We start from the raw sequence: 13,318 nt of genomic DNA, 5'->3' as shown, positions 1-13,318 counted from the left end.
TCCCCCGCGTGACGTGGGCCTCAGGCACCCGGTCCCGTTTGACGGAAGAGCAAGACGGACTTCATCTCCATCTCATCTTCATCTCATCCTCGACTCAGATCTCTGCCGCCTTTCTGGAGCAACTTATACCCAGTCGCCCGATCTTCTAAAACGGCTTAACAGTAACACGTCAACCGACTCCTGTCCTTTCCCCTCCTCAGATCCTCCGTCTCTGCCTGCGGGGTCTTTACAGCCATGGCGGACCGACAAGCAGTCCAGCAGACGCTCAATAGCCAGCTCTCCAAGCTGGATGATCCCGATCCGGATATGCGATACATGTCCCTGAATGACCTGCTAGGAGTCCTCAATAGCCCCAGCTCCTCATATCTCGTGCACGACCAGTCCTCATCCACACGCCTTGCCGACGGCCTCCTGAAAGCTTTGGATGACCAACACGGTGACGTCCAGAACCAGGCGCTGAAATGGTCTGTTATGCGCCCGTTACTATGAAATGCAGCTGAAAGCTAACATTTGTTCTTCTAGTCTCGGTCCGCTCGTCGTTCGGTTACCTGCCGAGAGTCTCTCCTCGATCCTGGAGAAACTGTCCAACTTGACTGCCTCCCAAACCATTGATACCTCTGTCCCTAATACCGCATTGAGAACCATCGTCACGGCCCTTCCCCGCCCTCAGTCCAACCAGTTGCCCAGTGCAGAAGCCTCCATGGCGTACACCGCTGTCTCGAAGGTTCTCATTCCTCGTTTGGTTGGCCCGACGCAGTCTCGCACAAGCCGCCGAGGATCGGTTGTCAAGGGCATGCTGGAGAAGGATCCGTCCAAGGGATTCAGCAGTGATGCGATCGATGTGCTCATTCAGGTAGTCACCTGTTTCGGGCCGCTCCTGAAGGAAGCCGAGTTGACGGCGCTCCAAAAGTCAGTGATGACCATTATTGATAACGACACGGCCGGCACCGTGGTCACGAAAAGGGCGCTGGCAGCCATTTCCGCCCTCGTCTTGCATTTCTCCGACAGCCAGGTTGGCGCTTTTGTGAACGAGTTGGTAACGCGCTTCAATGCCCCGCAACTGAGCATCGTTCACCGTCGTCACTTGATTGCGACGGTTGGAAGCATCGCAAGGACCGCGCCGGTGAAATTCGGTCCCCACCTCCCGACGTTGGCTCCGTATGTCTTCTCTGCCGTTGGAGAGGATGAATTGGACCAGGTAAGGCTGTTTATTTGACCCAAATGATGCTCATGTGGTTAATGTTTGGCTGAAACAGTAGCCGATTCCCTCTCTCAACGCTCATCCCGTGCATTCGGTGGCTTAAATCATGGATGTGTCCAGATGGTAAGCATTGTCGCGGGACGCCTCACCGTGACGCTCATAAATCCAAGGACTTGAATAGATTATGGCCCTCAAAATCCCTATGGTTGACCGCATGATTTACGAAAATAATGAAATGGATTCGTTCGAATACCCCAACCGTACCGATTTCAAAGAGTTCCCAACCTCATATTGCGAACTTATTGCCTGCTCGGCATGTTGGTTCGGGCTTAATCAAGCTCTGAGTCTGGAATCATTGCTGCAGCTGTCTATTATAAATGCTCGGGCAAGACGGCTTGCTCAGGTCACCGACGCCTTGTTCGTAAACTCTCGCGCATGGGAGAGGAGAAAGTCTTCAGCATCAGCACGGTTTCAGGATCAATCTAAATATGCTATCTCACGGACTTCTTCCTAAATTAGACGAAACTCATTCACAAATTTCATGCTTAATTGCAATCATTCCACGCTCCTGCCAATACTGTTCACTTTCCTCGCCGGGTTGCTCAGCAGTTGCTCACTGGCTTCCTCTGGCTGGGATTGCGCCTTCCCTAGAGAAGCTAAATAACCCATGCCCATAACATTACAACTCCTATCCTGCCTAACTCTTTCTTGCAAAATCAATCTTCATTCTTTTACTTCTCCTGTCCACCCTTGCTCGAGCCCCTGTTCATATACAACCCCGTTTTACCTTGCATCTTATCATTCCTCTTATCAAAGCGGCAGTCTTTACAATGTCTATGCGTTCCGCTCTGATCGTATTCAGTCCCATCCTGGCGGCGCTGGCCACTGCACGTAATATTCTCCCCTCGCCAGCCGATAACCCTATCTCCTATGTACTCGGTCAACACGAATATGATGTTGGCGGCATTCTTCCGAGACTGGTGAATCGAGCAGCCGAAGGTCGATGTGGCCCAAACTTCGGCAAGTGCCCTACTGGCCACTGCTGCTCAACCGCCGGTATGTTATTGCCCTTCTGTTCGTCAGTATTGTCTGCTTGGAACTAAACATCAGCAGGCTACTGTGGTAACACGCAGAACCATTGCCGCTCCCCCGACTGTCAGATCGATTACGGTCATTGTGATGCTCATCAGAGCCCCGGGGGAGCCCCAACAGATGCCGTTCCTCGACACCAGCTTGGCCATGTGGCGTATGGTCCGCACGCTGTTCGTTCTTGCTCTGTCCCGGGAACTGTTGCGTTGACCTATGACGACGGTCCGGGCCCATACACCAACGATCTTCTGGATCTGCTTGACAAGTACGACGCGAAGGCAACTTTCTTTATCACCGGCAACAACAACGGCAAAGGGGAGATCGATGCGCCAGGAAAGCCATGGGTGGAAATGATCCAGCGCATGCGTTTGAAGGGACACCAGATTGCCAGCCACACTTGGTCTCATCAGGATCTTAGCAAGATCTCCAAAGATCAACGTCGTGTTCAGTTGCTGTGGAATGAAGTTGCTCTACGCAACATCCTGGGTGGTTTTCCCACTTACATGCGTCCTCCATATTCAAGCTGTACCCCCGAGTCTGGCTGTCTGAAAGACATGGGCTCGTTGGGGTATCATGTCGTCCTGTATGATATCGATACGGAAGACTATCGCTACGATAACCCGGCTATGATTCAGCGGTCGAAGGATATCTTCGACAAGAACCTCGACCGAGGAAAACCATCGGACACGTCGTGGCTCGTTATCGCTCATGATGTCCATGAACAGACCGTACACAACCTCACGGAGCACATGATCAAGAAGCTTCGGTCAAACGGGTATCGTCCAGTGACCGTTGGCGAGTGCCTCGGTGACCCTGCAGATTTTTGGTATCGCACTGACGACAACTTCGACAACAATCTGCTCCTGCGAATGTCCTCCGAAGTCACAGAGGGAAAGATCGTATCGCAGGACGGCGTGTGTGGCAACGGCATCACCTGCACCGGGTCCACCTTTGGCCCTTGCTGCAGCAAGACCAACCGCTGCGGCAATTATACCTCGCATTGCGGAGAGGGCTGCCAGCCTGATTCTGGCAAGTGCAATGGCGTTTCTGGGTCTGTGCCTGGATCCGATTCTCGAACACACGGTCATCATGTACTTTCTGACATGGGAAAATCTGCTTTGAAATCAGAGGCTTCGTCATGGCCTCGAAAGGACCCTTATGGAGTAGGGCTGATTCTGTTGTCAGGAGCACTTGCGTTGTTGATATGAATGCTTGTTTCATGCCCTTTGCCATACTATCATCCCTTACTGTATTCTCTACCGCTGGTAGGGATTGTCCAAATGGCCATCAGCTGTATATTTGTTTGTTCAGTGTTTGTTTTGTATACTCGTGGTGTTGATTGGGGGGGTGCACATTCTATCACTTATTAACTATTCCCTTAGACTGGGATAGGGGCTCAATTCCCTATCGCAAAGATAATACCATCGTTTGGGGCTGTATCTGATCGACCATGGTAGACCTGTAAGAGAAGAACGAAAGATATTTCGATTGTTAAGTGTATCATATTATCATTTCGCATTTCCATTGCCTTCGTCGCTATGTTGCACGACATTGTGATAAATATACAGGATGTAATAGGCATCAATTCAATCCGATAATAGCTGGAGAGCACACCCACAGAACGAACAATAAAACTAATCCATGCCAGGTCAGTAGCCATAGTTATAGAAACAGATAGAAAGAATGAATATCCCCCTCCCTTAGAGCAAATAAAAACAAAACAGCACGGGTATCTTTATTACCATCATATCACCGCTTCACAATCTTCAACAACGGCGCGATCCTCGCCCTCCGACTCAGTCCCACCCGATACGGCACCTTGCTGGTCGACGAGATGGGACTGTGCTTGTCTGGTCCTTTTGATTGGACTTTGTCGGTATTGCTGGATGTGGAGGCATTGTTGGGTGTTTTGGGGTCGGGTTTTTGAGGTGTCATTGGCGGCTTTGGATCTGGGGGTGGCTGTTGGTTTTCAGGTTCGTGGTCGAGAGGTGGGTTGGGTTGAGGTTCAGCTGGTTCAGATGTGTGGTGGTCTTCGGGTTGGGCGTGGGTATGGGTATCAAGGGTATTTGGGTTGATGGAGGTGGTGGTTTGGGATTGTTCGGTAGGTTCTGCGGCCGGTGCTTGTTCGGAGGTCTTCTTTCTCTTGCGGCCTCGTTTCTTAGGCGCTGGATCTGTCGTAGCCGGAGTTGTAGTTGTATCTGGAGCTGGGGCTGGGGCTTGGTCGGGGTTTGTGGCGGGTTGGTTGCTTTCGGCGGGTGTTTCGATATTGATTGAGAACGGCGCCGGGTTGGCGTCGGCGTCTGTATTCGACGGCCGTGATTCAACCCAGATCACATCGTCTTCGACGTCAGATTCGTACGTTTTCTGGAGTGTGACGGACGTAGTTTTGCCGCGTTTGAGCTTCTTCTTGGGGGGTTCTTTGCTGGCTTTCTTGGTCTTTGGGGGTTCTGCGGGCTTGGGTTCGACGTCGTTGGGGTGAAGGGCTTGGAACTGGAATGTGTCGGCTACTTGGTCCGGGGCTTCATTCGTCTTTGGCTCTTCTGCTAGAGAGGGTATATCGTCTGGTCGATTCCCAGCGTTTGCAGTACTGCCGTTTGCTTCGAGGTTCTTTGCGCTCTTCGGCGGTCGACCTGGCTTGCGCTTCTCAGGCACGGGCGGTTGTTCGACGGCCTGGTGTTCAGTCAATTGGGCAGGCTCGTCATCCCCGTCGACGTCCGGTAGGCTTTGCTTCTTCGGTCGGCCTCGCTTTTTCCCCGTCGCAGGAGCCTCGGTGTCAACTGGGAGGGAAAGCTCGTCTACACTTGTCGGAGGCTGGGGTGCTTTGTTTGAGGGAGAATTGATATCACTTTTAGATCTGCTTGACTTAGCGGCGAGAATGGACGAGTTTGGTTCGGTGTCGTGCGGCGAAGATATTGTGCCTTCTGTGGAATTCCACCGTCGAGGGCTTCTCTGTATGGCCTCTGTGGGTATGGTTTGGTGGGATTTCAAAGTCGTGTTGTTTTCGGAGTATGTGCTTTCCGATGGTCGGAGGGATGATTCGAAGAGGTTGTAGGATGTTGCGGATTGGGTGTGCTCGTAACTTGGGAAACCAATGCTATGGTTTATTGGGGCTGGCGCGGGCTGGTGATATGTGTCCGTGTAGTCGTGGTGCGGTCCATATGGGGGTGGGAGAGAGACGTATGAGCCTGATGGTGTGTTCGATTGAATGTGGATCTCAGGTTGCTGAGGCGCAATATATCCATCGTCGTATTCATTCGTAGTGTCGAATTCGTTCGAGCCATATCCCTCTGGTAGGCTTAATCGCGCCGCTCCGTGCTGAGCATCCTCGTCATCGAATAATCGCTGCTGCGCAAGTCCGATTTCATTCATCATGGTCCCTATTCAATGGAATCAATATCAGTTGCGAATCCCATGTGTAACGTTAATCGATATGGGAGTTGGAGTATCTCACCAATTGATCCACCCCCCGCATTGCCTGGGATCCATCGTTCTTCCCGCCGCTGTTGCGAAGACGTTGGACCCGCTTGTCCGCCATCTTGAGAGCCTAGGAACTGATCGAAATTGACTGTGAGCTGGCGACTGCTGTCGTCGTTCAGCGGGTCGTTCGATGTGTCCCTGTAGCTGGCGCGGTTGTCGCTTTCGTGGATGACGGGCGGAGGATGGGCGCGAGGCGGGCGATCCTCCAACAAAGGGTCATCCTCATCATCGGAGTCTTGGATTACACGGTCGAATGACATTGAGAGGATGCAATTGTGAGTATTGATCGCGGGGAACGCAGGAGTCTGGAGATTTGCTCATCTCCATTTCGGCACGCGTGGGCCCTCATGACGCGCGGGCACGTGATGATAAGATATGCCGATCTTGGCTTGGCAGAGCGAGGGACTATAAAATATGCATGCATTGCTCAAAGATTCTATAGACAATCAAGTATTATGGTAGTGGATACATAGCATCAATCATTCCATCGTGCTCTGCGGTCGCATCACACCTCTTCCGAAGAATTCGCTGACAACCCCGAATCGGTCCTTCGACCTTTGAAGCTCCCCCTTGAACAGATCATGCTGGTCGGCCGATTCCACCTGGCGTTTTCGAATGGCCTTAATGGTCGAGTTCTGTGGCGCACAGGTTGGACACTCCGCCTCATCGTCCACCTTGTTCAGACAGCGTTGGTGGAAGGAATGTTTGCAGAGGAAGTGAATCGTCGGAAGATCGAGGGATCCGCCACAGGACATGCACCGACGAGCCTGGAAGACAACGGGCTTGCTGCCCAATTGCTCGAGTTCATTCCGTTTGTTCTCGGTTTCTGTGCTGTAACTGGAGATGAGGCGGCGATTCTGGACACATGTTAGTCGTGAGTACGAAAAGAGAGGTGCGAGGACGTACGCTTGATATGTCTTTGCGTTCGCGCTCGATGTTGTCACTCAAGTACTTCTTGACCCGGCCCATTGTCACAACTGCATTGTTGCTGAGGGTTTGGATTACTTGGAGGGGGGACATTAGCCCATCATCGTCAATTCTCTTGAGCACAACATCCAGCTCATCCCCAGCCTCTTCGAGGATTTTGGGGCTCGACGAGAAGTACGTAAGGGCGTCCACATATAGCTGCGGCTCCTCCGGCCCGTACTTCTTCAAAGCCTTAATGGCACCACGTGTGTCTTTGGCGGAAGTAAATGACCGAAATATATCTGAGCGAAGACCTTCTTGTTCCCGTACTAAGGTTGACCCTTCTCGGAAGCCGGAGAGCTCTGATAACAATAGAACATTGGAGGTGGAAATGGGGATCTAAAAGCTGTTAGCAAGCGCAAAGAGAGGAGAAGACTGCCTATGCTTACATCCTTGCCCTCGATTAACTGCTTGGCCTTGGTTTCCCACTCTTCTTTCTCCCCGGCACCCTTCTTCCGATTGGCAGTATCCAGATACATCTCAAAGAGCGTCGTGTATAGATCAACTTTATCGTCCTGCTTCACATTATCCTGGTTGATAAGCGCTTCTAGGAACGCGATAAACTCCTGGGGGTGTCCCACAAAAGCAGAGAACGCTGTCCGAGGCTTAGGAACTTGATACTCAGGAACATGCTCGGCTGTCTCGTCTGGGGCTGTCAGTGCAGTTTCGACCGCGTCTGCTCGTGTGCCACTGGTGCTCATAAGGGAGAGAGGCAGAAAGGCCGCTAGGTTCTGTAGGGTACTACCTGACTGTGCCTGCGGCTCGGCTGGAGGTTCGACCTCTGTTCTTGGTTTGAACTGCCCCTTATAGTACTCGATAAAAAGGTCTGTTGTTCTCTGCGGACAGTTTGAAAGTAAGACGCGCGCATACTTCATGAGGTAGGGATATGCCTTCAATGTGTCAGCAATAAGATCTCGTAAGCATCTAATCGACCGACGTACCAGTTCAGGATCAAGTCGCCAGATGTACTCCACTGCCTCCGCGTACTTTTTAGAGTCCTCAACCAGAATATCAACGACCATTTCGTTTTCGCCATATTTGGTGGCCAGGTAAGCAGCTTGTTCGTAATAGCCACCTTGACGACACATCGCGATGGCGGTTTCCAGGTCAAACTTGAGCTCACCCGGAGCTTTGATAAAGGCGTCCAATTTGCTGGTATCTTTTAGCTTTGCATAGCAATTCAAGAGCAGGGTTGTGTGGTCGACGGTAGCTCGATCATGGTCGTGTAACTCCTCAAGATATTCAATCAAATTGTGGATGCGTTGAGTGTCCAGGTACTTGGCTCAAAGTTAGCAAATGCCGTAGCTACTTTGTGATTACTCCGTACCTTTCGGATCACTTGTGATGGCTCTGTATTATCAATGGCCCTAAGATATTGCTGCATTGCTGTATCGTAGTCACCCCTCTGGTAGAGAAAGTCACCATATTTGCGGTAAATGGTGTTCTGCTGGAGAGTGTCGACACCTGTCTTCTGGGCCAAGTTGATCGCCAAAATGTAAAGATTGCGCTGGTAGAGGATTTCAAGCTTTTGCTGAAGGCTCTTTTCTCTGTAACGAAAGACCTAAACAGCGTTAGTAGCAGATAAGGCCACCGGAGGTGACCAGCATACCTTTCCGTCCGTGGTAAGGAGGAATAAATCTCCCCATTCAATGAAAACCTGTTTCACAGAAGAGACAAGAGACTCCGAATGAGCAATGAATTTAAGGTCAGTATCCAGCAGCGTGAACGTGGTAGTCGAGAAAATATCATCCGATTGATTCACCCCGAAGTTTCGCAGCGAGCCGGAATTTGGAGCGCCAACTTTGGGAGGGCAAACCAAGGCAAGGTAGTCCTTGAAGATATTTATCGAGCTTTTGAAGCTTTCAAATGCATAGCTTGGGCCACGTCCGTGCGGCCCATAATTGTATATTGCATCTTCTCTCGCAACAAGCACGTAACCCGACTCCTTGTCCAAGGACACACATCCAAGAGCACAACCCGTATCCTCTAGAACGCGCGCCGGCTGGCCTTGTCCTCTGCCAGCGATGATCAAGGCTAATATCCGACTTGTCGTAGAGATATAGAGCGTTGCTATTTGCCCGTTCTGAGCCTCCAGACCAGTCACCGGCTCTTCCGACTCGAAAACGATACGTTGCCGCGCGCCGCGATCGTGGATCAGGTCGCCGCGAATAATCGCGACGGAACCATTGGCGAATCCGACTGCGACCTGGGAAAGGTCGCTAAGGGCCGTGAATGCCGATATCTATTCAGAACATCATCTTAGAGCAAATTCCCACGTTTTCTCAGAGGGTCAAACATACGGGGAAAAGTCTCCTTGCATTCTGGATGGAGGTTGTAGACAAGCATCGGGGTGCCCCTGTCTTCTTCTCCGATGTATCGAGAGCCCAAACCTTCAGAATCGGCTCATTCAGAAGGTCCTCCGAGATAGTAACCAGAAGGGAAGATCCCTCGATCTGCTTGATATGCGTGATGGAACCGGCGTCGGATGCCTTGAACGATCGGATGACTTTGAAGCCCGACGAGACGATGTGGACGTGGCCGTCAGCGGATCCGAGGAAGAGGTTCGCGGAGCCGGTACATATGGATGAGATATCAGACTATCGTAGCAAAATGGCACAGATCAGTATTACAGATCAATGATATGGAGGTGGGGTGGGCGTACGTTGAACACCGACGAACTCTCCTCTGACAGCTTGACGGGAGAGACGTCGAAGAAGTTGAATGCTTTCCACTGCAACGAGATAGGTCAGCAAGGAGTGCGCTAGAGAGGATGCAATCAATCCATACTGATGTCAGAGCCATTTGGTCGTGGCCCACGCCATGGACCGATCACAGCAAGATGGGGGAATGGAGACCGACGGTAGTTGCGGTCTCCAAAGGTCCAGCTGTATTGCGGAGCTCCGCCGCTAGTCCAGTCAATGCGGCCAACGTCATTCGCCAAGAGCCTTGCACTGTCTACTGCAAAGTGGTTATTGAACAATAAACCATGTTTTTAACGCCAGCTAATACCCGTAAAAGGTCGTCAAAAACTAGTCTATATTGGGTATATGCACAATGAATATATCGCTTCTAATTACAGCAATTCCAGTCAACAGAAGTGCAATTCTCCCGCTGTGATGCCAAAAAATATCGCCGAGTATCCATAGATCCCAAGAGAACGACCAATCGAGAATAATAATACGAATCATAAGAAAGGGAATACCCCGAAATAAAACTGTCCGATCGGAAGACCAGCTTCTCCATGACCTGATAGTTCCTCCCCAAAACAGGGTTCTCCAAGCACAACCAATGTTGGTTACCAGATATAAATAAACCAATCGCTAGCTGATCGCACCAACATCTAGGCCGGTTGTCTGTCGATCACTAGATGGCGATGGTCCAGGCCTACCAGTACGACACTGACTGATTTCTTTATTAATCTCAAAGCTTTGCTGCAGCCAACTCCCTGCTTCGGCGATGGCTTGACTAAGATTGAAATCTTGCGCATCCTCCTGAGCCGTAGGGGGAGTCGTGCCTGTCAAGGTCATGGGTAAAGCACTGTGTTGCGTCCCGACACGATGACTTTGGACGGAGTTCGGGACTTTCTCGATGCGTGAGTCGAAAAGGAATTCATTGTGTCGGGGCGACGCAGGGGACGTATGGCCAACACTACTGCGGGGGTTCTGATTCTTGCTCCCTGGTGCACTCGCGGGCGTCAAGATTCGCCTATGATTCTCCTTCTTTTCGGTGCTGAAGGTAAAAGGCGTCACGGCATCGATCATGCCCTGTGTACTCATCATGGGTGCGCGGGCCCTATCATTTGTCCGCGGTTGGCGAGACCCCTCTGTAAAGTAATCGGGGGTGCTGAGTCGGTAAAAAGGCGTGATATTATTCGAATGTGGCGACTCGGACCCAGAAAGTTCCGCAGCTCGTCGCTTTTTACCCGGCGTCTCTGCATCGTGATGCTGACTTTCGAGGTCATTTTGGAAGGATCGCTGTGCATGGAGGAGTGCAGCCTGTGTCGAGAACTGGTGATCAGGAACAGTGTCTTCGTCATCCTCTGCGCCGCTTTTCGGGATGGCTGTGGAATGTAACGACGTCATGTAACCTGATACGGCTGGGTTTTGTTGGATAATTTGGGCGGAGGGCAGCTTTGCGCTTATATCTTTGGATGGATTGCTGATCGATGGTGCCTTATCTGATCGCGATATAGGCACGTTGTCGAAGGTGTTGGAACTGATAGTCAGCGCGTTAGACTCCTGCAGAACCCTCTCCTGCTCAGTTTGGTTCTGCATGCTGGAGTGTGTCAATGATTCCTCTTGTGGTATCTGAACGGGCTGGTGTGAGGCCGCAGCTGTTTCAGTAACAGCAGGGGTATCTGCATGTTCTCGATTCTCAATGCTCGCGGCAATTTTAATGTTATCATGCTTCTTAGGAGTCGCGGATCGACGTTTCCTTCGACGATACTCAAATTGTGGTAGATGGGATGATGAGGAAAGGACACTGAATGACATTTCTGGCTCTGCAAGCCGAGAAGAACCAGTAGGCCTATCACGTTGAGAAGCATCCTTGTTGGTGTTGGACGGTGCAGATTTGTTGGTCAAGGTGGAATGGTCTGCCGAACGGGGCACATGACTAGGCGCCGCCGTGGGCGATCCATGGTCCTGATTAGGTGTCGGGGATTTGAGGTGGCTTGCAGAGGAGGCGATTTCAACTGCACGCCTCTTGGATCCGGGATGACGAGATGAGATCTTTGATGTAGGGGATGTAGGTGGGTCGAAATTATGAAACTTAATCAGGCGATCCCGGTCCTTCTTCAACCAACTTTTATCGGTTCCTCGGACTGGAGTTGAATGGTTGGATGGCAGTTTTGATTCGATCGTCTTTGGCTTCGCATTCGGGACAGAGGCCGGTGAAGCCGATGGTTTATCACGCTGGTGCTTTTCGGGCCTGGGGCGTGACGAAGTGCCGTGCTCCTCGGGCACGGTCTTCTTGCTTCTGAAGAGGGAGACACTAGATTCTGATGGTGCGTTAGACGCTTGAGATTGGCGAATTTGCTGAGATTCGGTGGGTTGTCGCCGTTTCCGAGGATTTGTTTCCTGGACCACAGGGCTGTCGCCCCCCTTGCGAGTTCTCCGGTTTTCAGTCTCCGCATGCCCGCTTCGCCTCCGATTTTTCCTCCACGGGTTATTCCATTGTTGATCATCAAAAGGCCCTCGCAGAGAAGCCGACAGGATGAATAAAGGCTTGCCCTGAAGATAGGCCCCTGCTAGCTTCTCGATCCTGCGGCGTTGGACCGCACGGGCCTCGCTGTCCAACTCGTCGTCGGAACCGATGATTCCATCACTGTCGAGGTCGGTGGACGGGGGGGAGCATGTTTCCAAGGAGAGCGGGGAGGCGGACCGACGAGGTGGCATCTGGAATGGGAACGACCGGTGGGATTGGATTTAGCGGATAGGACGGATTGCAGCGCAGCAGCGAGATGACAGCAGCTGCATTCGAGCCACTAAAGAACCGGGAGCACGTGGGAACGGCGACTTCATAGCCTTCGGGATGGACGCAGGATCGGGATGGAAGTCATGGCGGAGACGAGAAGCTGGAGCGATCCATCGTGACCTATCCAGCGTCCAAGTCACGAGAGAAAAACCACTTAACGCGTCTCCCCGCGATGGCCCGGCAACCCGTGGCTTATGTCAGACTGAGTTCACTAACTATGTTCATTACGCTCATAATTATTCATCGCGCTTTATGTGGCTTATGCCGATACACCCAAATACCATCCATGGATCAGTCGTCGGGAGGAACAGAAGCTTCCATCAGAGACGTTGATCATCCATGGTTGCGACGATAGATCTTCGTCTCACTGACTACTACGGAATTCCCAGGTATGCTGCCTCCGACCTTGCAGACAGCAGGACTCGACCAGTCGGCTCCGCTTCCCGCTGCCCCTCGCTTCGGAGCTCACGATGGGAGGGAGACCAGCGGGCCAAGGAGAGTTGGAGACGAGAAGTACCGGGTACGGGCAACGGGCGGCACTCACGGCCGGCGGCACAAGTACCCAATACTTACTTGGTCGGGTCGCGAAGTGCCAACGCATCGAACGTGCCGCCGTTCGGTCAGGTAAGTAAAATTACGGGCAAGGGATGATGGAGCAGCTGCAAGGCACCACAGGGATGCACGGGAAATGAGGGTCAGGAAACAGAAGGATGCGAGTGATTCGAATCATGCTGCACATGGAGGGAGGGGAAATTTCGATCGTGCGGTGTCTGCAGCGTGTCGAGGGTAGGACCGTGTATACCTACCAGGTACCTCGTAGTGTAAGTACACTCCGTACGGGTAAGACCAGCCGGGGTTGCCCCGACCACCCGACTGGGATCGATCGGCCTCAGGTTTCCCACTCCACTTTAATAACAATATCAACCTCCTCGTTTATACTCCGCTCGGCCTCCTCTCTCCCCCCCAATCTTCTTCGGCATCATCTCATTTCGGCCCCATCCCGTTGCAGCTGCATGGTGCATCCATTCAATGATTCGCAGACATCTATTATTAGTCCCTTCTATGTTTGTGTGCACGGGGGCTTTGTGATCGCGACCACGCGCCGAGTTC

The 13,318-nt window shown here is 51.9% G+C and overlaps 5 protein-coding genes across 5 annotated transcripts; 2 read left to right on the top strand and 3 right to left on the bottom strand.

The window, feature by feature from the left end:
* The first annotated feature begins 76 nt into the window (after nucleotides 1-76).
* On the top strand, nucleotides 77-1,727 carry P170DRAFT_409705 (uncharacterized protein). Its single transcript, XM_024846802.1, has 3 exons — nucleotides 77-464; nucleotides 523-1,198; nucleotides 1,257-1,727. Exons 1-3 carry the CDS (start codon nucleotides 235-237, stop codon nucleotides 1,257-1,259), a joined length of 909 nt encoding a protein of 302 aa, XP_024702852.1. The 5' UTR covers nucleotides 77-234; the 3' UTR covers nucleotides 1,260-1,727.
* Nucleotides 1,721-3,631, top strand: P170DRAFT_385326 (chitin deacetylase CDA6). Its single transcript, XM_024845722.1, has 3 exons — nucleotides 1,721-1,809; nucleotides 1,961-2,257; nucleotides 2,315-3,631. Exons 1-3 carry the CDS (start codon nucleotides 1,743-1,745, stop codon nucleotides 3,496-3,498), a joined length of 1,548 nt encoding a protein of 515 aa, XP_024702851.1. The 5' UTR covers nucleotides 1,721-1,742; the 3' UTR covers nucleotides 3,499-3,631.
* Nucleotides 3,632-3,804: 173 nt separating this feature from the next.
* Nucleotides 3,805-6,058, bottom strand: P170DRAFT_510376 (uncharacterized protein). The gene is made up of 2 exons (XM_024854775.1): nucleotides 5,742-6,058; nucleotides 3,805-5,667 (listed from the first exon to the last, which is right to left on the bottom strand). The coding sequence occupies exons 1-2, from the start codon at nucleotides 6,025-6,027 to the stop codon at nucleotides 4,040-4,042; spliced, it is 1,914 nt and encodes a 637-aa protein (XP_024702850.1). The 5' UTR covers nucleotides 6,028-6,058; the 3' UTR covers nucleotides 3,805-4,039.
* Nucleotides 6,059-6,183: 125 nt separating this feature from the next.
* P170DRAFT_385321 (tethering complex subunit PEP5) lies at nucleotides 6,184-9,607 on the bottom strand. Its single transcript, XM_024845721.1, has 9 exons — nucleotides 9,521-9,607; nucleotides 9,396-9,464; nucleotides 9,034-9,330; nucleotides 8,343-8,975; nucleotides 8,061-8,294; nucleotides 7,675-8,010; nucleotides 7,123-7,623; nucleotides 6,674-7,072; nucleotides 6,184-6,624 (listed from the first exon to the last, which is right to left on the bottom strand). Exons 1-9 carry the CDS (start codon nucleotides 9,533-9,535, stop codon nucleotides 6,247-6,249), a joined length of 2,862 nt encoding a protein of 953 aa, XP_024702849.1. The 5' UTR covers nucleotides 9,536-9,607; the 3' UTR covers nucleotides 6,184-6,246.
* Nucleotides 9,608-9,762: 155 nt separating this feature from the next.
* On the bottom strand, nucleotides 9,763-12,335 carry P170DRAFT_409696 (uncharacterized protein). The gene has a single exon (XM_024846801.1). The coding sequence runs from the start codon at nucleotides 12,127-12,129 to the stop codon at nucleotides 10,054-10,056; it is 2,076 nt and encodes a 691-aa protein (XP_024702848.1). The 5' UTR covers nucleotides 12,130-12,335; the 3' UTR covers nucleotides 9,763-10,053.
* Between the last annotated feature and the right edge of the window lie 983 nt (nucleotides 12,336-13,318).

Source organism: Aspergillus steynii (genome assembly GCF_002849105.1).
Source record: "Aspergillus steynii IBT 23096 chromosome Unknown P170scaffold_5, whole genome shotgun sequence".
NCBI classification, from domain to species: Eukaryota; Fungi; Ascomycota; class Eurotiomycetes; order Eurotiales; family Aspergillaceae; genus Aspergillus; species Aspergillus steynii.
The sequence above is the reverse complement of the archived record's forward strand: the minus strand, read 5'-3'. Positions and strand labels throughout refer to the sequence as shown.